This window comes from Meleagris gallopavo, chromosome 1 (genome assembly GCF_000146605.3).
Source record: "Meleagris gallopavo isolate NT-WF06-2002-E0010 breed Aviagen turkey brand Nicholas breeding stock chromosome 1, Turkey_5.1, whole genome shotgun sequence".
Lineage (NCBI taxonomy): Eukaryota > Metazoa > Chordata > Aves > Galliformes > Phasianidae > Meleagris > Meleagris gallopavo.
This window is the reverse complement of record NC_015011.2, coordinates 4,173,723-4,194,199: the sequence shown is the minus strand read 5'-3', so window position 1 is coordinate 4,194,199 and position 20,477 is coordinate 4,173,723. Positions and strand designations below refer to the sequence as shown.

The 20,477-nt window shown below is 42.0% G+C and overlaps 2 protein-coding genes across 2 annotated transcripts in view; one reads left to right on the top strand and one right to left on the bottom strand.

Annotated features, from left to right (window-relative positions):
* Window positions 1-2,405, bottom strand: part of ITIH2 (inter-alpha-trypsin inhibitor heavy chain 2) — a 24,942-nt gene extending 22,537 nt beyond the window's left edge. Inside the window, exons 1-2 of the mRNA XM_003201837.4 lie at window positions 2,223-2,405; window positions 546-620 (exon numbers count right to left, since the gene is read on the bottom strand). Of these exons, the coding sequence (XP_003201885.1) occupies window positions 546-620; window positions 2,223-2,306 (159 nt within the window). The 5' untranslated portion in view covers window positions 2,307-2,405. The remainder of the gene's footprint in view (window positions 1-545; window positions 621-2,222) is intronic.
* A 7,621-nt stretch (window positions 2,406-10,026) lies between these two features.
* ITIH5 (inter-alpha-trypsin inhibitor heavy chain 5) overlaps window positions 10,027-20,477 on the top strand; it is a 49,276-nt gene continuing 38,825 nt past the window's right edge. The window contains exons 1-5 of the mRNA XM_010713754.3: window positions 10,027-10,246; window positions 13,221-13,265; window positions 17,063-17,226; window positions 18,530-18,637; window positions 19,933-20,183. Coding sequence (XP_010712056.1) covers window positions 10,127-10,246; window positions 13,221-13,265; window positions 17,063-17,226; window positions 18,530-18,637; window positions 19,933-20,183 — 688 coding nt within the window. The 5' untranslated portion in view covers window positions 10,027-10,126. The remainder of the gene's footprint in view (window positions 10,247-13,220; window positions 13,266-17,062; window positions 17,227-18,529; window positions 18,638-19,932; window positions 20,184-20,477) is intronic.

Genomic DNA, 20,477 nt, shown 5'->3' with positions numbered 1-20,477 from the left:
AAAAAAAAAACACAAAAAACAAAAAACCCTCCTGCAATGTTGTTTTAAATGCTTCTGTTTCAGAAACCAACAGTGTACAACTATCTGTAACACATCAGCACTCTGGAAACAAATTTTCTTCCCTGGCCTTGGACTTCCCCAGTTGATTTACCATGTTACATTGTACTGCACTTTTGATTTGAACTACATATGAATGAATGGACTATCTGCAGGACTAGAGAGTTCCAACATACATTGCTTGTGTAGAGGTTCTTCTTTTCCATTTTTTTTCAGTACCACATGTATCACACACAAAATGAGACAGACATCTATGGCATCTATGTTATGGTTCTACCTTAGGAAGTCAGATAAGAAACAAAGCCTTGCTCTAGGTACTACAGAAAGGGTAGCATCAGCAACTAGATGTGTGAATGTCTCAATGTATTTAAGGATCTGCTGGTCCCACCTGATTGCACATTCACAATCCTTGAAATGGAACAAACTGCCTGGGGAGAGCTCCCTGGAATTCCTGTTTTCCTTTTGTCGAAGCATTGCTGGTACTGTACCTGGTACCTGCCATTTCTTGTCCTGGAGCTTGAAGGAAATCCATCGATTTCTGTGTCAATCAGATTTTCCACTTCCTAAAGGAGAAAGAGGAGGAAACAAAGATGTGTCACTGCTGTCTTGCAGTTAGATTTGTCCCTTGAATTGTTTATGATTAGCACTCTAATACAATTCCAAAACAAATTTATGTCCCCGTATACCAGTGTGGAGTAGAGTTGCAAAACACCTCAGACAAAACTGCTGTGTATTCATACATTCCATTTCCCTCTGTGGACAACCAGCTCTATCTACTCTTAACATCATGACTTTTACCATCATTTTACAACCTTTCCTTCCAAAACAAGGAATAATATTTAATGGACTGAAATGCCCATTACAAGCAAGAGGCAGGTGATCATCAGGATGTGTCATTGTATGGTAACGTTGACGTTTCAGATACTGATCTCACCTAAACCAGCAAGTTCAGAGAATTTCTGCTCAAACCAGAAGAAACTCTCTCCACTCTTATGCATGGAAAGTAAATATGTCCAAATGACACAGAGGAACATCAGATCTTTTCCAAATGCACATCTGTACAGATTAGAAATGAGCTTCTTACACCACAGCAAAACTCTTCTATGTTTGTTAGCGGTTTTATTTATGGCAATTAAGAAGTCAAGGTTCATGAGTTGCTCTCCAACTTAGACGATAGCGTACACACAAAAGTTTGCACAAAATAAACTTGAATTGCTTAAGCACAGTGATGTTAAAGTGATATGATGACAGTGATTAGAGAGGAGTACAGAAATATTTTTCTGGGCTATTTTTGACAGGAATCATAAATTCAGGATAAAAATCACACTGTGTCATGAAAGGTGCTGTAAGAAGAAAGAAAGAAAGAAAGAAAGAAAGAATAGTCCTCTCAATGGTTCTTTTTGTTAGTCTTGCAAAAGAAAAGAAAGCTTCACATGATTCATGCCAACTTAGCTGAAAGATTGCAATACAAAATGCAAATTTGAATTTGCAGCAGTTTCTAATTCATGTGGAAATGCATGTAGACACTCAAATACAATCTCACTCAAGTATAGGCCTTTAAATTTTGACTTTTGAATCAAAGCTGTAACAAAATCTTTTTATTATTATATTATCCTATTGCATGCATGTAAGTTATCTCATCCTCCTGCCAAGGAATGTACAGTCAATAGGATCTTAACTCTGTATTTGAATTTCTGTTAACAGTAATCTAAGTAATCAGTAATGGAACTTTGCTGAAATTCATGGTGGTCAATACAGAGATCCCATTCAAAAAGAGATGTAGATTCTGAGTTTCTTCTAAATCCAGGGAATGGAATCTAAAACGCTGAAAACCTGAACATAGAAGCCTAGCTGAATATGTAAAGGCTGAAAGCACCAGCAAAAGCAAAGCTGAGTTAAAAATATGAATCCTGTTTGAAAAGAAATTGGAAATGCTCGTTCTTTCCCAGCTTTAACAATATTAAAAAGTAATGCTGAAAACCATTTGGTGAAGTTTGGTGAAAAACAAACCAAACAATACTATTTTAGCTCAAAGTAGAAGAGAAACTATGAGACACAAGCAGAACAATAAGCACTGACCCAGACCTGCTCTCACTGAAGCCAGTTGCAGCACCAATCTGGACTTAGCAAGGAAGGCAACCCTGGGCCCTTCTGGAAATACTCACATCTGGGATTCCATCGATAACAAGATCAAAGCTTCCTACTTCAGAAATGAGGAACACAATCATGAAGTAGATTGGACGCTTCATTTTCTTCCTGCTTGTCTCCTGAGAACAGCCAGCATAAGGACTAGACACAAGATCTTTCCTTCTCTGAGACAAGTTCAAGGAAACTGATGGGGGTTATGTAGTATTTTGCACAAAGTTTTGAAACACTGACTTTGTTTAGGCCATAGGTAAATATTTGCCTTGCAACGCAAGTCAGAGCTGTGGTGTCCGAGCAAGGGTTATCCAAACAGTGTCTTCTCTTGGCTCTGCCCTCGATAACAGCTCAGGCTTGGATAGGCTCACCTCTTGCTTTTGTAGGTTCCCATGATGTTTGACTAATTTCCTGCTAGGCACAGACCTTGGATATCCAGGACTTGGAAGGATCAAAGCAAGAACTCACTCCCAGACTGTTTGTTTATAGTAAATGAGGTGGAGACTGGCTTTCAGAGTGATGGAGGCAGCAGTACTGTGCTTCTTAAAGGACTCTTTCATCCAGCCATCTCACTGTGGTTAGCAGAGACCTTTGGGCTGGATTCTGACCCACATAAATACCCTTTTTCCTCTCCGACTGGGAAAGATCATAGCTGCTGGTAGGATAGCTCTAGTTTATTGAAGTTAGTCATCAGAAAGCATCTGATGATATTTTCAAAAGCATGTTGTAAGGCTCTTGTGATTTTTGAAACTGTTTGGGCCTTTCTACTTCTTTGGTCACTTAAGAAAATGGATAAAGTAAGCCACTGAGGCAAAAGGAGGAAAGAAGAAAGAAGGGAGGAAGGAGTTTTCTGGCAAAAGGAGCTGGCGTACCACATCCACTCTTTTGGAAAGAAAGGAAATTTGCAGACATCTACGTAATCTCACTGTGAAAGATTGAAATACTGTGGAGATCCAGGGACAGAACAGCAAACTATAGTGTAGTTTGGTATAGCGAAGTTTAGCATAGTGTAGTTCAGCATAGCACAGCATAGACTGTACAGTATAGTGTAGTGTAGTGTAGTGTAGTGTAGTGTAGTGTAGTGTAGCTAGAGTATTCTGTCACTTACACTATGCTATGTCACATTTTGATGTTTCAGTAAAAAATTTCTACAGCCTCAGTTTGCTGTTACACATCTTTTCTCCATCTTTTCAACAGATCATTTCTCAGGTTAAGATCTAAAACTGCATTCAGAGATTCACAAGGAAACCAAGCAAAATTTCAGCCTTTCAGCCCACTGCCATGGAAGTGTTCATTACTTAAACCCTAAGCTCCAGTTCAGCTCTCAGAGATGCATGTGTAGAGTCAGCAACATTGCTTCTCTTGAAGAGACAGTTTCTGGTCTCAGAAGTTGCTCATTAGGTAGTTCTGCTCTCTTCAGGCCAAAAGAGCATGATCTGGGCAGTACTCTCCTCCTCCACATTACTGCAAGTCATGTTCTGTGTTGTGACTTTTTATGGAGGTGAGGGGAACTGATGTGCATGAATCAAGAGGAGACATCCAGAAGGTAAATGGGAAGGATGGGATCAGATTTTCTTGATACATAGCGTAATGATAGATGAGACTGCTTTTTTGTACATCTTTGTGTTCCTTTGTAGCCCATGGAAAGAAACTGATTTTGACCATGTTGTGCCTGACAATTTGATTACCTGCTTCCACCATAAAATTGGATAAATACTGCCCATGCTGGGTCTAATTCACACCAGGTACAGTGCTGAGAGTCCAATCAAGAGTTCAGATGAGAACACCAGCTCTGGAGAAGTCAGTGTATCATCATAAGCAGGAAGGGGAATGGCTGTTTATGAGGGTGGATAGTGATAGGACAAGGGGGAATGGTCTTAAACTGAGACAGGGGAGATTTAGGTTAGATATTAGGAGGAAGTTTTTCACACAGAGGGTGGTGAAGCACTGGAACAGTTGCCCAAGGAGGTTATGGATGCCCATCCCTGGAAGCATTCAAGACCAGGTTGGATGTGGCTCTGGGCAGCCTGGTCTGGTGGTTGGCAACCCTGCACATAGCAGGGGGTTGAAACTAGATGATCACTGTGGTCCTTTTCAACCCAGGCCATTCTATGATTTTGTGATTCTATGATTCTATGATAAGACTCCTACCCTATGTAATAAGGTGCTCTGCACTTATGTCCCTCATAGGCTTTCTGAGCAGAGGAGATCCTCAGCACACAGATCCCATGCATAGCACTTCAGAGGAAGGTTGGCTTAGAGTTGAGTGATACATAAAATATCCAGCTTGGATTTAAATCAAATAGACAAGGGCTAAAGAAACTAGCCATAGAGCTTGGACTCATTATTAACTCAGCCTCTTAAGCAGTTTTTGCTCAGTGCTCTGTGCTTGTAAGGTACTTAAAGTGATATTTAAGTTACCTATCTTAAAGACAGCTTAGGAACACCTCCATGATTGCAGTCAGAACCTATGTGACAATGATGGGTCTTGTCCAGGAAAAGCAGTACCTGGGACCCCTTACCTGGAAGCTAATTACCAATGCACTGAAGAGGTGGAGCCCTATGGAACAAAATTTTATTAAAATATTTATTTCCTAATGCTTTATTTCATTCCTCTCATTACCACCAAATGGGCTTAATTATTTTTTAGGTAGAAGTAACATTAAAAAATAGTGTGACCACTAGATGGCATGAAGTGCTCAAATATGCTGCCCCAAATAGTTAAAAAAACCGAGATTACTGAAGGCAAAAGAACAAAAAATACATATGGAAGAAATAAGGCTCAGCTCAGAGCAATTCCTGAGTCCTATCTTTACTCTTGGAATAGGTGGACTTCCTCAGCATTTAATAGGGAGAACAGGATCTCAGGCAGATATTTTCTGGTATGTGCCAACTGGGCTGCTTGGTAGCCAGCCCTCTCGATGGCCAAAAATGCTTTGGAAGTAAGTTTTCATGCACTGTCCCCATTGAAGCATTTGGAGCCACCACTGTGCAGTCTGTTCTTCAGAATAATTAAATTGTATTATCCTTGCTTGCAGCCGGGAAGGGATGCTGACAATTTATGTCTCTTATGAGATAGTCAATTTCCCCTTTCCTAACTGAATTTCATATCTGAAAATGTCTAGTAGCCCAGATAAGTACAGTGTATGCACAAGGAAATGCATGTACATGGGGTGCTGCTGACATGCATCTTCTTGTACACCAGCCATTCTGGGAAATGATACTGCAGACAAGTACAATGGACTTTCCTCTTGCTTCAGCTTTTTCTCTTTGCATTATTATTCAAAACCACCCAGCAAGCTGCTTTTCTGCCCAGATGACCTTTCCAAAGAGTGTTCCATAGCAACACTCCGGGCATACTCAGATTTCCCTTCTGAGGCTCTCTGGCAGATACTTTGGCATCTTTAAAATTTTCATCCCAGATCAGAGCAATACCAGAGTTTGAAGTTCTAAATTCTCATCTGGGCAATAGTGCACACAGCTAATGGCAATGGGAAAACAGCAGCCACTATATCACCAGAAAAGTCCTGCCTGGAACACAGGCACCTCCGCAGTGGAATCAGAAGTTGGGACCACAAGGTTCTATCCAGATGTTTCAGAGGAAGATATTTCCTTGACTGATAAAAGATTGAAATAAAATATTTAATGTAGTACTCCAAATTTCACCATAGCTATTTTTAACTGTGGACATTTATGTGTGTCATGGAATCATGGAATCATTAAGACTGGAAAGACCAATAAGATCATCTAGTCCAATCATCAGCCTATGCCAGTGCCTGCTCTAGGCCATATCCCTCAATGCCATATCTACACTTCTCTTGAACACTTCCACGGATGATGATTCCTCCACTGCCCTGGGCAACCTGTTCCAATACCTCATCACTCATTTTGATAAGAAATTTTTTCTAATATTCAACCTATCTGTTTTGCAATCCTCTGGGACTCAGTAATTGCCTAATCAAGTTGCTGGCTTTGACTGCCAATAATTTCTGTACTTTATTAATACTTCAAGTACTTTTAGTTCCATGATTATACACTTCAAGTTGAGCATTTAATGTGTGAAGTGGGTATCTGGTGTACCATTCTTCTGCCTAGAAAAACAAAGAACTGGAAATCTTTCATCTAAGAATCTGTACATCATAGCACAGAGCTAATGACTAAATGTGTGTGCGATATGGGTTCCTCAGCTTCAGTCTGGAGCCTGGATTACCCTTTCTCCTGATCAAAAAGGCACCAATGTTTTCTTTAACTTCAGCGACTTCCTACAGGGTTTATTTAGTTGGTGACAATGAAGAAGACGTCCTGTCTATGAGCACTGTGCGGAGAAATGGGGATGCAGACGCGTGAAGGCAGAGCAACATCAAGGTTTATGTGTTTGTATGTCAACACAGAGAGATTCCTTGACATAACATGATCCATCACAGGTGAACTGTGCATTGAAGCTCACCTGCCAGCTCGTGTCTTTCCCCTGTCTCTGAATGTGCTGTCTGGAGTTATGCCAGGCAATCTAATTTGATGAGCTCCCACCTAAAGAACAGCTGCTCATCTTGCTAAGCTGGCAAAAGTCAGAATCAAATATGTCTAATACAAACAGGCACACCTGAGTAATTGCTTATCTCCATCTCCAACAGTATCCCTGGAACAGTGACTTCCATGTTCCCCCTCAAAATCAGGAGATCATATTCCAGAAGTGGAAGAAGGGATAATGTAAGCAATTAATTAGGACCTCAGGCTTAATATTCGCATGCAAACCTAACAGCATCTGAACCATGATTAATAAAACACAGCTTGGTTATTAAGCTATGTGCTGTGTCCTTATGTGCACTTACTGGGAGCCTGAGTAGAACTGGCTTCTTCTAATTGTTTTAGGAAGGGCAGTGTTTTCCCCAGCTCATTCTCTCGTACCAATTGGTTATCCCATGCCTATTCTGAACTTTTTCCTTTCACCAGACATGCCCAGGATAGCTACTGACTGAGGCAACAGTTCCTCACCTGTGCAATGGGAGAAGCAGAGTAAGGACTAGAAACAAGCTGAATTCCAATCAAGAGACCAAGAGTGATAGCTGGTGGGTTCTGGACAGGTTTTCCCAAATGTGTTCTGACTGCTCGCTCAGAGATTATTTCAAACTGTCAAACACCTCTAGGTATTTCTGACTTGTTTTTACAGAAGTGACTTGGTTTTTCCTAAGTTTTCCAAAACAACAGGAAAGTCGTCCTTTATGTATTATTATTACAAATGCCTGTTTTGAGACCTGAGTACATGCTGGAGAGCTGTAAGTTTAGCCACGGATCTTGGTCAGTGAAACTTGGAGAGGCTTAGAAGCATCCCTGATATAGCAGTGAGGGTATAGGATGTCACAGTTCTGATTTTCAGCCTACTCCTGTGCTCAGCTCTTTCAAGAAGCTGAATACCAGCTGCAAATTGCTTCAGTTGTTTTTCTGGTCCTCATGGAAGGTCTCAGAGAGGAGCACTGCTTTCTTGAGCATAGTATAGTGTCAGCTTAAAGATGGCCATCCTGGGGTTATGTTTTTTCCTTACCACTGTGCTATGTGCATACCAATTTGCTAAAGAGAAGCTCCAAAAGCATTGGCACTGCTGTTCCTCCCTTTTAGCCCATCTCCAGCTCCCCTCATCCCTTCTGAATGGGGTCCATGCGCCTTCCTGCCCTTTAATTACACATGAGGGATTTTAAGGATATAAGGTTCACAGGTTATATGTTCTCAGAGGACATATGCTTTCAGATAGGTGCACATGTGTCTGTTCAGGAGAAACTCTAGAAGGAGAAACTTTTAGGTTCCACTGATCCAATGGTGTGTTTACACCTTCCGACAGGGCTGGGAGGATATTTTGGCATCAGGCTGCAATATCACAGAATCATTAAGGTTGGAAAAGATGACTAAGATCATCCAGTCCAACCACCAACCCATCCCCACCATGCCCACTAACCACATCCCTCAGTGCCACATCTCCACGGTTACTGAACAACTCCAGGGACGGTGATTCCACCACATCCCTGGGCAGGCTGCTGGCTGTGCTAGTGCCCAATCATTCCTTTTCAGTAGAATTCTTTCCTAATATCCAACCTGAACTTCCCCTGGCACAACTTGAGGCCATTCTCTCTCATCCTTTTGCTGTTTCCTGGGAGAAGAAGCTGACTCCCACCTCACTACTACCTCCTTTGAAGGAGATGTAGACAGCAATAAGACCTTCTCTGGGCCTCCTCTTCTCCAGACTGAACAATCCCAGTTCCCTCAACCACTCCCCACAAGGTCTGTGCTCCAGAACCTTCACAGCTTCATTGCCCTTCTCTGGACACATCCCAGGACTTCAATGTCTCTGTTGTAGTAAGGGGCCCAGAACTAAGCAGAGTACTGAGATGTGGCGTCACCAAAGAAAGGTGCCAAGCCTGTGGTACTGAGCCACCCACTGGACATTCACCACATTGGACTGGAGCTGAAGCAAAACAGCCTCAGTCTCTGATGACCTAGAGCTGGAAAGTGAGAACACAATGGTTTGAATCTTGAAAGGACTGCGTGTGAAAGAAAAGAGAGGAAAACTGGGTCTGCTGGAGCTGAGAAACTACCAAGGAGACAATGAGAGAGAGGGATGAAAGCACAGCTCTGGGGCATGATAGTGCCAAGATAAGGTGCCAGGCCAACACCATGCTGTCAGCTTTCCTGGGCTGCCTGCAGCCTGGTGGGGAGGCAGCAGGCGGGGTGCCAAGGTGAGGGTGTGGAGGGAGCCCTGCCCTGTGCTGAGAAACCAGGCCCTGGGGCTGTTTTCACCAATGACACAAAGATCCTGGCAACAAGAAGGAGGAGGAAGTGTTGCTGCTGCCATGGGCTAAGTGAGGTGGGGCTCAGCCCATCTCATGGCTGCCCTCATGGTGTGCTTCACCTGTACCTCCCTCAGCACCCTACTGCCTGTTCTCTTCAGTAAAGGCTGGAGGGGAAGAGGGAACATAAAAATCCCTTCAGAGAGGGTGAAAATGTACAGTTGTACCCCTCCTGGGCAAACCTTCAAGTATGCACTTGGATCACCCTCCCAAAAGGGTGGGCAGAAGAATGCTTTTATATACAAACTGTGGCATAAGTCATTCAGGGCTGCCTAACATAATGGTGAATAGCATAAGGAGACACACAGAGGCTCTTTCAGCTGCCACCAGAAGCTGAAAAGAGTGCCCTGCCGGTCCCTGAGGCACCAGCACCTCAGGCAGCAGCCATCTTGTGTCCTGCCCCAGCAAAAGAAATGGCACTTCACAGAGGGCCACCGCAGGGTTGGGGTGCTGCTGACACTGAAATCATAGAATTGTTAGGGTTGGAAAAAGTCTTCTAAGATCATATAGTCCAACTATCAACTCATCCCCACCATGCTCTCTAAATCACGTTCTTCAGTGCCATATTTCCACGTTTTTTGAACATCTCCGGGGACGGTGACCCCACCACTTCCCTGGGCAGCCTGTTCCTATACTTTACCAAGTCCCCCAACCCTGAATCCAAGCTGCCCATCCTTGTACCTCCATGCAGCATTCCCTTGGCATGTTCTTTCTTTTGACTCCAGGCTGCTTGGCAGGACCTCCGACTGTCCCCTTGCTTGGGGTGACATGAGGACATGTGGCTGCACCTCAGGGACCCCCAGCTCTAATCCCCTCTGTCTGTCTGCCCATAGGAGGTGAGAAGGGGGCTGTGGGCAGCACTGAGAAGGGCACGAGGACTGTGCCTGTAATCCCAGACTGAGGGGAAGTGACTGCAGGATAGAAAACCCTGGCAGCCAGAGAAACCCTGAGTGGAAAAGGGGCTGGTCCCGAGCTAGGAAGGAGGAGAAGAGGGTGGATCGTCTCGCCTCCTGTCAGCCTGCTCACAGCCTGTCTGCAGCACAAGCAGCAGTGGAGGCAGTGGGGCTTTCCTCCTACCTGCTGCCCCCTCCACCATGAACCTTTGGCTATGGCTCTGCTGCTTCTTCCCTGCTGCCGTAGGGCAGCCCGACTCGGAGCTGATGGCAAGGTACCTGGAGGAGAAGCTGATGGCAGACTACAGCATTGCGGAGCAAGTAGGTATTAAGACAGTTGTTACTTGGGGACATCTGGTGGCTTGTGCCCCGTTAATTGGCGTGGATTAATTGAAAGTAACTAGCTGGAGAGCTCTTGGATTGGTGTGTGTCCAGGGCTGTCAGGTGAACAAACTGCCTGGATAGCCTGTCTGGTGAGAGAGAACTGACAGTAAGAAAAATGCGCTGAATTTGTCACTCATTTGCAGTCACTTTCTTCAGGGCTTGGCATTAACATGCATAGCAGGCTGCTAAAAGTGAATTTCTTGCATCTCTCTGTGCAGCATGTCTCTCTGCTGTCCCCATGGCTGAGAGCTCAGGTGGTTCTTTGAGGTAAAGCCCCAGCACCCTCCTGTGCTGCCAAGGGATGTGGTCTTAGTGCCTCTGGAGAGCTGGCATCCTGATAGCTGTGTTAAACAGCGTGTTCTGCAGGGACAAGAGAGTTAATGCAGTCCCCTGGCCTTGCGCCAGTCTGAGTAATTCAGAGTATTTCAGGCTCGGAGGAAGGTTTTTCTGCCCTGTCTTCTGGTCTCTGTTTTATCGTACTTGATTTTTAACTGAAGCTGGATGAAAGGAACTTCCATGTATTTCAGCTAGTAAAATGCCTCTTGACTAGGGGAGAAAAAAAATAAATTCTGCAAGTGATGACTGTTGTATTGTGCCATTGTGCAGCTCAGATTTTCTGTAGAAATAGGCCTGAAAGGGCAATGAACTTTTTGCAAGTTAGGAATAGCATTGCAATGGTAGGTTAGGGGCTCTGGTTTAAAAGACTGAATGCTAAATCTGTGCTCACATCCTTCAGGTCTATAGTGGATACCATGGGTGACTTTACTTAAGTTACCTAAATACACAGTTACCTTAACTTGATGAGATCTGAGAGGCTCTGTAGTATCTAGGACCTGTAGATGTGATGCAGGATCTATGAATCCTGATGGATGCCAAGGGGGATACTCTACGGTGCCATAGACAGCACTAGATGTCTGTATTTGGCATCTTCTGTCACACATAGGAAGACTGAAACTTATCATATGTATCTGTACCTGTCTTAGAGTTAGTCATTCAGTTGCCCATTCTTCCCATACTAGAATGGGAAGAATCACTCTACAAGAGTGTTCATCTCTCTCCTCTGGAAGGTCCTCAGCAACTTTTTTGCCAATCCTGATTACTGCAGACACATATTTCTTGTTGGGGAATTTAGCAACAATCCAGGACTGTCTTGCACACCAAGCTGTACAAGTGGTAAATCATCTTCAACACTGTCCTGCTAGTTGAATGGCATCTGGGAGCACTCATTCATCTGCTTAGAGGGAGAATTGTTAGGAAGCTAGGGCAGATGACAAGGTGCTCTTTATCGCCATTACACTAGATGCAGTTCTGGTCAGGTCTTCAGTGGTTGTTTTGTTGCTACTGCCCAGCTTATTCTTTGTATGCCATGCTAAGATGTCAGGAGCAATGGAATCAGTACTAGCAGTTGTTGGGCTTTAATTAGAGTGCTTCAGAAGGCTTTAAAGATAAAGATTGGTGGAAAGTTGGAAATTGTTCCATTAGATGATGCTAGTGAAGTAGGATGTTTTAAAAATACTCCAGTGGACTGACTGGTGTCATAAACCCTGCAGCAGTGCTTTGGCAGTAGTCATAAAGTCCTAACAAGCAGAACTTAGTTACTGACCATTATCTACCAGTTATTCTTAAGACTTCAGAGACTTTCTGAGAGAATCACATCATCCGCTCCTCTCCTCTCCTCTCCTCTCCTCTCCTCTCCTCTCTTTTGAGAATTTCCTGAGATAAATGCTTTTCCTAGGTTCTAATTTTACAAGATGTTGGCTAAAATAAAGATGAAAAATAAGATCCTAACAGAGAAAATATTTAATTTCTCCACTGGGCATTTCTGAGCTTCGCACTGCATGAATAAAGAGAAAAAAATTATATATTTGGCAAGGATTGACTTTGTTTTCAGTGTAAATTAAGAAAAAGGGCAAATCAGGTAAAAAATTATCATTGCATTCCTCTGTTCTCTAGAGTTTCACCAACATTTTAAAAAGTCACTTGGCTTCCCTCATTGTTCCTCACTGACAAGAGACTTGTACTATGTTTTGAGGAGGGATTGGATTTGGACATGTTGTTAAGCCAAGACTTACACATATGTGGAAAAAGGTCAGAGGAGTTGTTGTGAAGAGTGATGAAATGAGTAGGACTACATTGTCATAGGTGAAATACTTCGTTTAATAATAAAATTCAAGAAAGGCTGAGGAATGGGCTTTGACTTTTATTTGATGACTTAGGTGGGCTTAAAATGACATTTAATAAGCAAATAAAAATACTGCAGGCCTCAGTTTGCCCTGCTCTATTCTGATCAATTGCTAGGCCTCCAGAGGTCCTAAGGCAGAAAGGATTGAAGAAAGGATGCCCAACATTGGGTTGACAGACATATTTTACCTATGAAGTCATTTCATCTGCTCTATGGTTAACTTCCAGCCTTCCCTTCCTAACAGAAACTAGGAGATGGGGATGGGAAAATTCTAATAAAAACAGTGCATCTGTAACTTCCAACATAAAAGCAGATGGACATTATTTTCCTGAGAAACCATTTAGAAGAGCTCATCATGCATGCCACACCATGCCACTGAAAAAACAGTAGTATAGAGCCTTTGTGTACCTCCATAGGAAGCTGTCAGAGAACATGCTTGAGGATGAAGACAGCACGGACAGCCACGGCTGATGTCCTTGCCTTCAAGTAGAGACATTCTGGACAGCTAGCGTTTGTAAAACACACAATACCTTCTCATTCATGAGAGCTGCATTCCACGACTGAGTTTTGATGAATATGAGTATGCTAATAGAGAAGAGATTTAGGTTTTAGTTTTAATCAGAGGAACATTTGAACCTGGCCACAGTGTTCAGCCACACAAGCTCACATCTGGATTTAAACAAATGACAAGCTTTCCAAAGCTCCATTAACTCCTTTAATTCTTTGCAGGTTGTACGTCGTGTTCCAAGACAGACCAGATTTTTGCAGAGGCTGGTATGTATCACCCTGTCTTTTACTTCATGAGAATGACACTTGCTCTGAGTGTCCATATGTATGTGCATCCCTGTGCCCAAGAGTAAATTGTATCAGTCAGTGATGGTAGGGGTGTGATTCTGGGGAAAAAAATCTTAATTTTGAGTCATTCAACAGGTATAAGTTCTTCTAAGTCTTCCCAATCCATCTTCTCAGCCACAAGTCTGGGTGGCATCCAACGCTTTCATCATCAACCATGCAATGAACATGAATGAGACTGATGAAATCTCATTGAATTTCAAGAGAAAAAGAGAGTTCATTTTGAAATTTGAAGATCTGTTGTTCTCTGTTTATACAGAAGCCAGAATTTATTGAAGAAAGAGAGCAAACAAAGAAGCCAGTATCTTCCTTTTGGTAGGGAAATCTAAGCTTTAAAATGTACAGAAAATTTGCCAGATATGGCTGTGTTGCTGCACTGAGATTTGCATGGCTTAGATAAAAATATGGCTAAAGCCAGTGAAATTGCTATTCATGGCCAGTTATTTTCCTGATTTCTTTTCTCTGGAAAGAACTGGAAGAACTCATTTCACACACTGAACAGCCATCAGTAGCTTCTGGCTCCTTTGATCTTTGACGCTTTTGAATCAGCACCCTAAGGGAGAGCAATCCTCAATCTTATTACTAGTTTACAATTTCTAATCTGACATGCAGTCAATATATTTTGATGAAAGCAACTGATAGAGGCAAAAACGTGGAGTGAATTTCATTTATCTTCAGCTCTTTTCTGTCTTTCCAAAGATTTCTTATAAACAAACACAAAATAATATGTTTGGCAGAAAATTTTCAGCTCCCACTTCAGCATAATAACTGGGACATCTTCAAAAAGCCTTCAGCCAACCTTTATTGTAGCAAAGTGCTAATCCACTGCCTTGGCACTCCCTAGCTTTATTTTTAATAGGAATAATAAATCACAACAATAATAATATTAAACAAATGGTTTGTTTTGTTTTGTTTTTCCTTTGTGCTGTCTCTCTTCTTCTGAAGACCTTAATAAAAAGTGGGGAAAACAAGCAGGCATTTGTGCAGCTGTAAGTCAGAGAATCAAGCACTGACGGATTGTGTAAGGGCTCCAGGGAATGTGCGAGAATCACAAACTGGAACTTGGGCTGCCCGCCAAGCCCGACCTAACAACCTGTTTTGAAACCGCCTCTGCCCCCAGCATTTATATTTTCTATATACAAGAAATGGCAGATCCCTTCCAGGGCCGTAAAGCTCTTTCATCCCCAGTTGTATATGATGCCCTTGCACAGTGTTTGCTTTCTCCAGCAGCAACATCTACCCACCACAAGGAGGAAGAAGTTCTGAATGTATTTTTTTTTCTGTTTGTTTTTGCCATTTGTCTGTGAAGATATCAGAACTGGAGCTTGTTTCAAGGGATGCAGAGTTTAACAGAGATCAGTTGAAACGAGTAGATGATAGACTTGGTAGAAAACATCTAAAGGATGTGGTTCTTCATGTAAAATAGAATCATAGAATTGTTCAGGTTGGAAAACCCCTAAGTTCATCTAGTCCAACCATCCACTGCCACTACTATTGCCTACTAAACCATGTCCCTAAGAACATCTTCACATTTCTTGAACATCTTCAGGAATGGTGTTTATAAAATACCACATTGGGTGTAGGAATTCCTTCAGCCACTGATTAGAGGAGACTGAGAGAAAGTTCTTGAGTTTTAGTATCAGGTTGGCCTGATCTTAACACTCTTCTCTGAGCGTGTACTATTGATCCCCGCCAGTGACAGGCTACGTTATTGTCTTGACAAGTCAAGATCTGCCACTGCAAAACCTGTCTGTATCTCTCAACAGCTATTTGCTGTTGAGCTTTCAGCCTGGTTTGTACCCACAGATTGTGATGAAATGCAGAAAATGGGAGTGAATGCAGGACCCTTGGATCTAAGAAATTTGCTGCATTTTCAGGTTCTTTCTTTCACTTCTGCAAATCCTTTTTAACACCTGATAGGCCACAGGCAATTGATGGTACAAAAGGGTGAATGGAACATGATCCCATCAGATCTAGAAATGTTCCTGCAACATCACTCCAGATTAAAACTCCCCATCCTCTCCACTTTCAGCAGATAGAAACTGAAAATTCATACCTATGTGTGCGGGAAAGTCCTAAGAACATGCTGTCCCATATTTTGGGAATATTGTCCCAGTCACCACTGACTGACCAAAAGCCACTTGTGGCCTAAGGGTGGACGTCTACATTAAGTAGATGTATTCTAGTCTAGATATATCTCATTGAGCTGTCTGCAATTAGTGAATCAGCTCACACTAAAAATGAGTTTTTGCCATTGTGCTCCACGGGAGCTGAACCTGTGCTGAGGAAGATGTATATGGAGACAGAACAAGTCAGACATTCTCCAGCTGTTAAAGAATTTCTCTCATGATTAGGTTCCATTTGAGACATATCCAAGCCTTGAAAGTGTAGGCCCCAGATGGGGCCTTATTTCCAAGTCTGTTGATAGTTTTGTCTTTGTTTCTAGTGGATTCTCATCCTTTCATTTGCCTGGAAGTCACTAGCCCAGCAGCTTTGTTAGCTGGATGCTCATTTATTGCTATTCTGATGCCATCAGCTACCGCAGAATATTTTCTGTTTCATATTTATTCATACAACAATTGATCCTTTTGTTAAGCCATTTGGGAAAATTGTTTTTATTGGGAGAAAAAGGCTGGTAGTGCACTGAAGAACATGTTTGTGTTTTCACAAGTCTCAGGGGGCTATGATTTTTTACTAGCCTCAGTAGGAATAAATTCTTGGTGTACTTGGTTTAGCAAAATTACTCTTTACTTGCAACGTATTTTACTGTTTAGCTCCCTTCTGCTTTTGAAGTTTCAGACTTCAATAGTTTAAAAGCAGCAGATAGATTATTTTCTAATGGGCTACTTATAGTTAAATACACTGAAGTCTTCTAGGATGAAAACTGTTGAGTTCCATGGAAACGTTGCTGTCAAAAATCATCTCAGACTGAAGAAATGCTCCAACCCCGGACACATTCCCATGCAGCAGAAATTGGCTTTCAGCTTCCACTGCTACATCATGTGTCATTCTCTGAAGTTTCTGCTACTTCTCTGCTGGAAGGAATCCAACATGGGCTAAAAGGCTTAAAATATTTTGTTTGAGATGTCACTGTGTCAGTGTTTCTTATTAAATCTCTTCCATCCATTGGCTGAGACCTCCAGCATTGATTCTCAGCAGAGGAGGACTCAACTCACTCCAGTGACAGCAGTTTTTCTGTTTACAAAACTTACGGATCTGATTGTGTCAGTTTTAAGATGCTGCTCCATGCACAGTGATCTCAGTCTTTCAAGAAATCTTACATCTGCTCTTGTGACATCAGTTCTGGACCCTATGGGGAGATATTTTGGGCTTCTCTTCCAGTCCAGAATGGGCTAATCCTCACTGTTTCAAATAGTCAGAGTTGAAGAGTGTTACTTAGGATACAGATGGATTTTATCAGTGTATTTCACAACATAGATGCTGGCAAAATCAGAGCTCTTGTGCTACCCAGACCCTTCCTGAGAATTGGAGAATGACTGTGGTTTTTGACCATGTGTATGAACAAAGATGCTGCCATGTCTTTAGTTTAACTTTTGCATCTCACCTGATATTTTGGAGGGAATCCTCACCTTGCTTGTTGTGTTTCTCACAGGGAGTCAAAGGGTTCATTCTTTGAGAATATTAAATATTAAACCCAGTGTAAAATTGAAGGGAAGAGTTACCTGTCACTGTTAATGAGTAACCTTTGATATCTACAGGAAACTAGGCCTCGGATGTCTGAATTCTCTGTGAAATCCACAATCATTTCTCGCTATGCTTTCACCACTGTGTCCTGCACAATGGTGAACAGTGGATCTGAGGCACGAGAAGCCGTGTTTGAGATGCAGATCCCAGCTGCAGCTTTCATCTCCAACTTTACCATGTACGTAAGTAGTTCTGACAGCTAGGTGAATGTTTCTTCCATCTCACAGACAAGTCTCTGAGATTTTAAACGCTGGCTAGCCGCGCAGTTGGACTGTATCAATGCTTTTTTGCATTTAAAATAGTTGCATTTGGAAAATACACACATGGTATACTTCATCCAAGAATATCATGGCCTCACAGCACAGAACAAATGCTTGGAGGACAGGATACTAAGATTCAAGCCCTCATTGTACATGTGGAAGAGCATTCTTCTATTTCCCATGGGAGTGCACTTCAATAAATTTCTTCTCCTCTTTCTCAGATTTGGACCAGAACGACTCTTCTAACCTTTCCAATTAAAATTTCAGCAACACTAGCACAGCATATTTATGTTTCCTAACTCTGTGGTGCCTCAGAAGCTTCTTATTTTTCTACATTTTCACAATCTCAATGGAGGACAACAGTCAAATCACAGAATCATAGAATCATAGAATCATAGAATCACTCAGGTTGGAAAATACCTTAAAGATCATTGAGTCTAACCACGACCTAGCCATAATGCTCTAACTCTAACAACCCTTCTGCTAAATCATGTCCCTGAGCACCACAACAATCAAAACAGAAGACAGGCTGATCTGTTGTTGGAGGTGCTAGTCATTCTCTGTGTAGCAGGGCAAGCAAAGGGCAATCAACTCACACTCAAATAATTCACTAAGGAATAAATTAGGCACTTGGTTTTAAAATGTGTTTAGTTTGGTCATGCTAAGATTCCTCACTATGGGTAGAAATTACTGCCACAACTTTGTCCCTCACTATAGCAGATGAGGGGTAAGCTTTTTTTAGGAAAACTTCTTGGGTTAGTAGAAGGAAAATCAGCCTTTTGCCATTGCCCATCCAGGTCTGTAACTCATTCCCAGAGAGATGTATTTTTGTTAGGGAAGCAGCTACATGAGAGAAGTAATTCTGAATATCGCCACATGCACTGACACAGACAGTGGATCTGGGACCATAAACAAAACAGTACTTGTTGGGAGTCTGGCAATTGCTTTGCTTTCAGGCTAATATCCTTATGCTCTGAATATTACGTTTTAAACTGGCATTTGAGAGAAGTTAAGTTCTGGAGTAAAAATGTGCTCTTCCAGCGAAAGCAACCAGGGCATTTCTGAGTCAGCTTCTATCCCACTGAACTGAGTGAACACAGTAAGAGTTGTGCTAGTAACTGTCCACATGTTCACAGTCCATGTGCCCTTCTGCAGCAAGCTACACAGCTCTCACTGTTTGTAGGTGCAAATCAGTCATGCTGACATCTCTGATCTCTCTAGGAGCATTGGCAACAAAACTTATTATGGGGAGGTCACAGGGAAAGAAAAGAAGCACAGCAATGATGACAAAGCAAAGAAGAAGAAATCTCCAAGTCCTGCGAACGGAAGGCAAGTGTCATGCGTTCAACTATGTTCTGAGAAGTGATGCACTCTCCTCCCACATTTATTTCTGGCTGATTTGGTATACACATGTATGGATTTGTAGAAAGAAGAAGTAGCTAAACAAAGTGTTGTCTTCACTGCCTAGTGTCATTCCCATGCTCCAAGTAACATAAATTTGTGCGTGACCTTTTCCGGCTCTGTTACATAACTCTTTCACTTCCAAGGAGGTCCAGGATGTCAAACTGATATACTTGAGAGGAAAAGAAATCTTGTTACCTCCTGAATAACTGGCAATAAAATTAAGACACACTGCGCTTCAGTAAATTACAACTTCAAGACTGCAAAGATATTCAGTAGTAGAATCACAGGTACCCTTTTGCAGTTGTGTTTATTTGCCCTGTTCTCAGTGCTTGATCATGTGTAGTCTTTTTTTTGCCACGTGCTGTCAGAAAGTCTCATCTCTTCAGCAATCTGAAATCCTATGTTCATCTGAAGGCACTTTGGCAGCTCTGCAGGCTATTTTCCCCCTCTAATTTGACAAGTGCCCAGGTTCCCCTAAATAACTTGCAAAGAGTTGCAAGTCTGAATGGATTTTTCTGCTTTAGAAAATCCTGCATTACTCCTTGTTGCCTGTGATAGTAAAGCTACTCTAATGTGAACACACGATCAAGAACACATAACTAGATCATTGCTTCTCATATCAGAAAAATGATGAACTATAGAGAGGGAGAAATCTGACAGAGATCTGAACTTGTAGAAGATGTGAAAAGAGAATAAGAATCTTTATTTTCTGTCTTTCATAGAAAAACTAGAGAGAAAAAGAATAATTATGTTTCAGGTCCTAAACAGCCAAAACAATGTGTTCTTCCTATAAATCATGTTTCTTGCCACTAAGAATTATGGATGTCAAGCTCACTGTGGATTCAAAATGTGACTAGTCTGGTAAAAAAAAATATGTCACAAGCTTTTAACAAAGGACAGTCTCTCAGGATCCAGACATAAAATGGAACCTGTCCCATTGTAGTCACCTGGAAGAGAAGAGCCCTTTCGAAGAGGTGTCCAGAGATGGAAATGTCTTTGCGGTCCTGTTTTTCCCTTTTGAGTATGTAGTGATAAACAGCTAATAATAGGGAAGAGAAAATCATTTGTACTTTGCTTAAGGTACTGCAATGAGTCACTGGAGCAAAGGAAAGAATTAAATATGGGTTTTACAAATACTTGTGTTTAGAAACCAAGAGGTAGTCTTTCTTCTGGTCCAGCTCTATGCTGTATATGTTTGACATATTCCTCTTTTCTTCCAGAGAGAATGGCTATGAGACATTCAAAGCTTCTGTTTTCATTCCTCGGAAGATGCAAGCCAACTTCCTACTGCATTATGAAGAGCTCTTGCAAAGGCGATTGGGAAAATATGAATATATGGTCAGCATCCGGCCTCAGCAACTGGTAGGGAGGTTACGAGTGGAGGTGAACATTCTGGAGAACTCAGGTATCATTTCACTAGAAGTGCCTCCCCTTCGAAACAGCAAGCATAAAGGCAATGGAAAAGCTGAAGGTAAGGCGAGATTTTATGATCCATGATTTTGTTATTTGTGATGTCCTAATAATTTCTTAGGAACTGGATTGACAATGTTGGGAGTTCTCTGGGGCATTCTTGAATAACTGCATAGACTAGGTTTTCATTCATTTACCTTCTGCTCCAAATGAGCCATTAAACAAAACCCCAACATTGTATTAAAGCCTCATTGCCCAGGATCAAGACTATTGTCAGAAAATAAAGGAAACAAAGATAACATGGAAAATAAACACTAGGAACTCCAGCTGTAACTAATTTTTAGAATACTTAAAA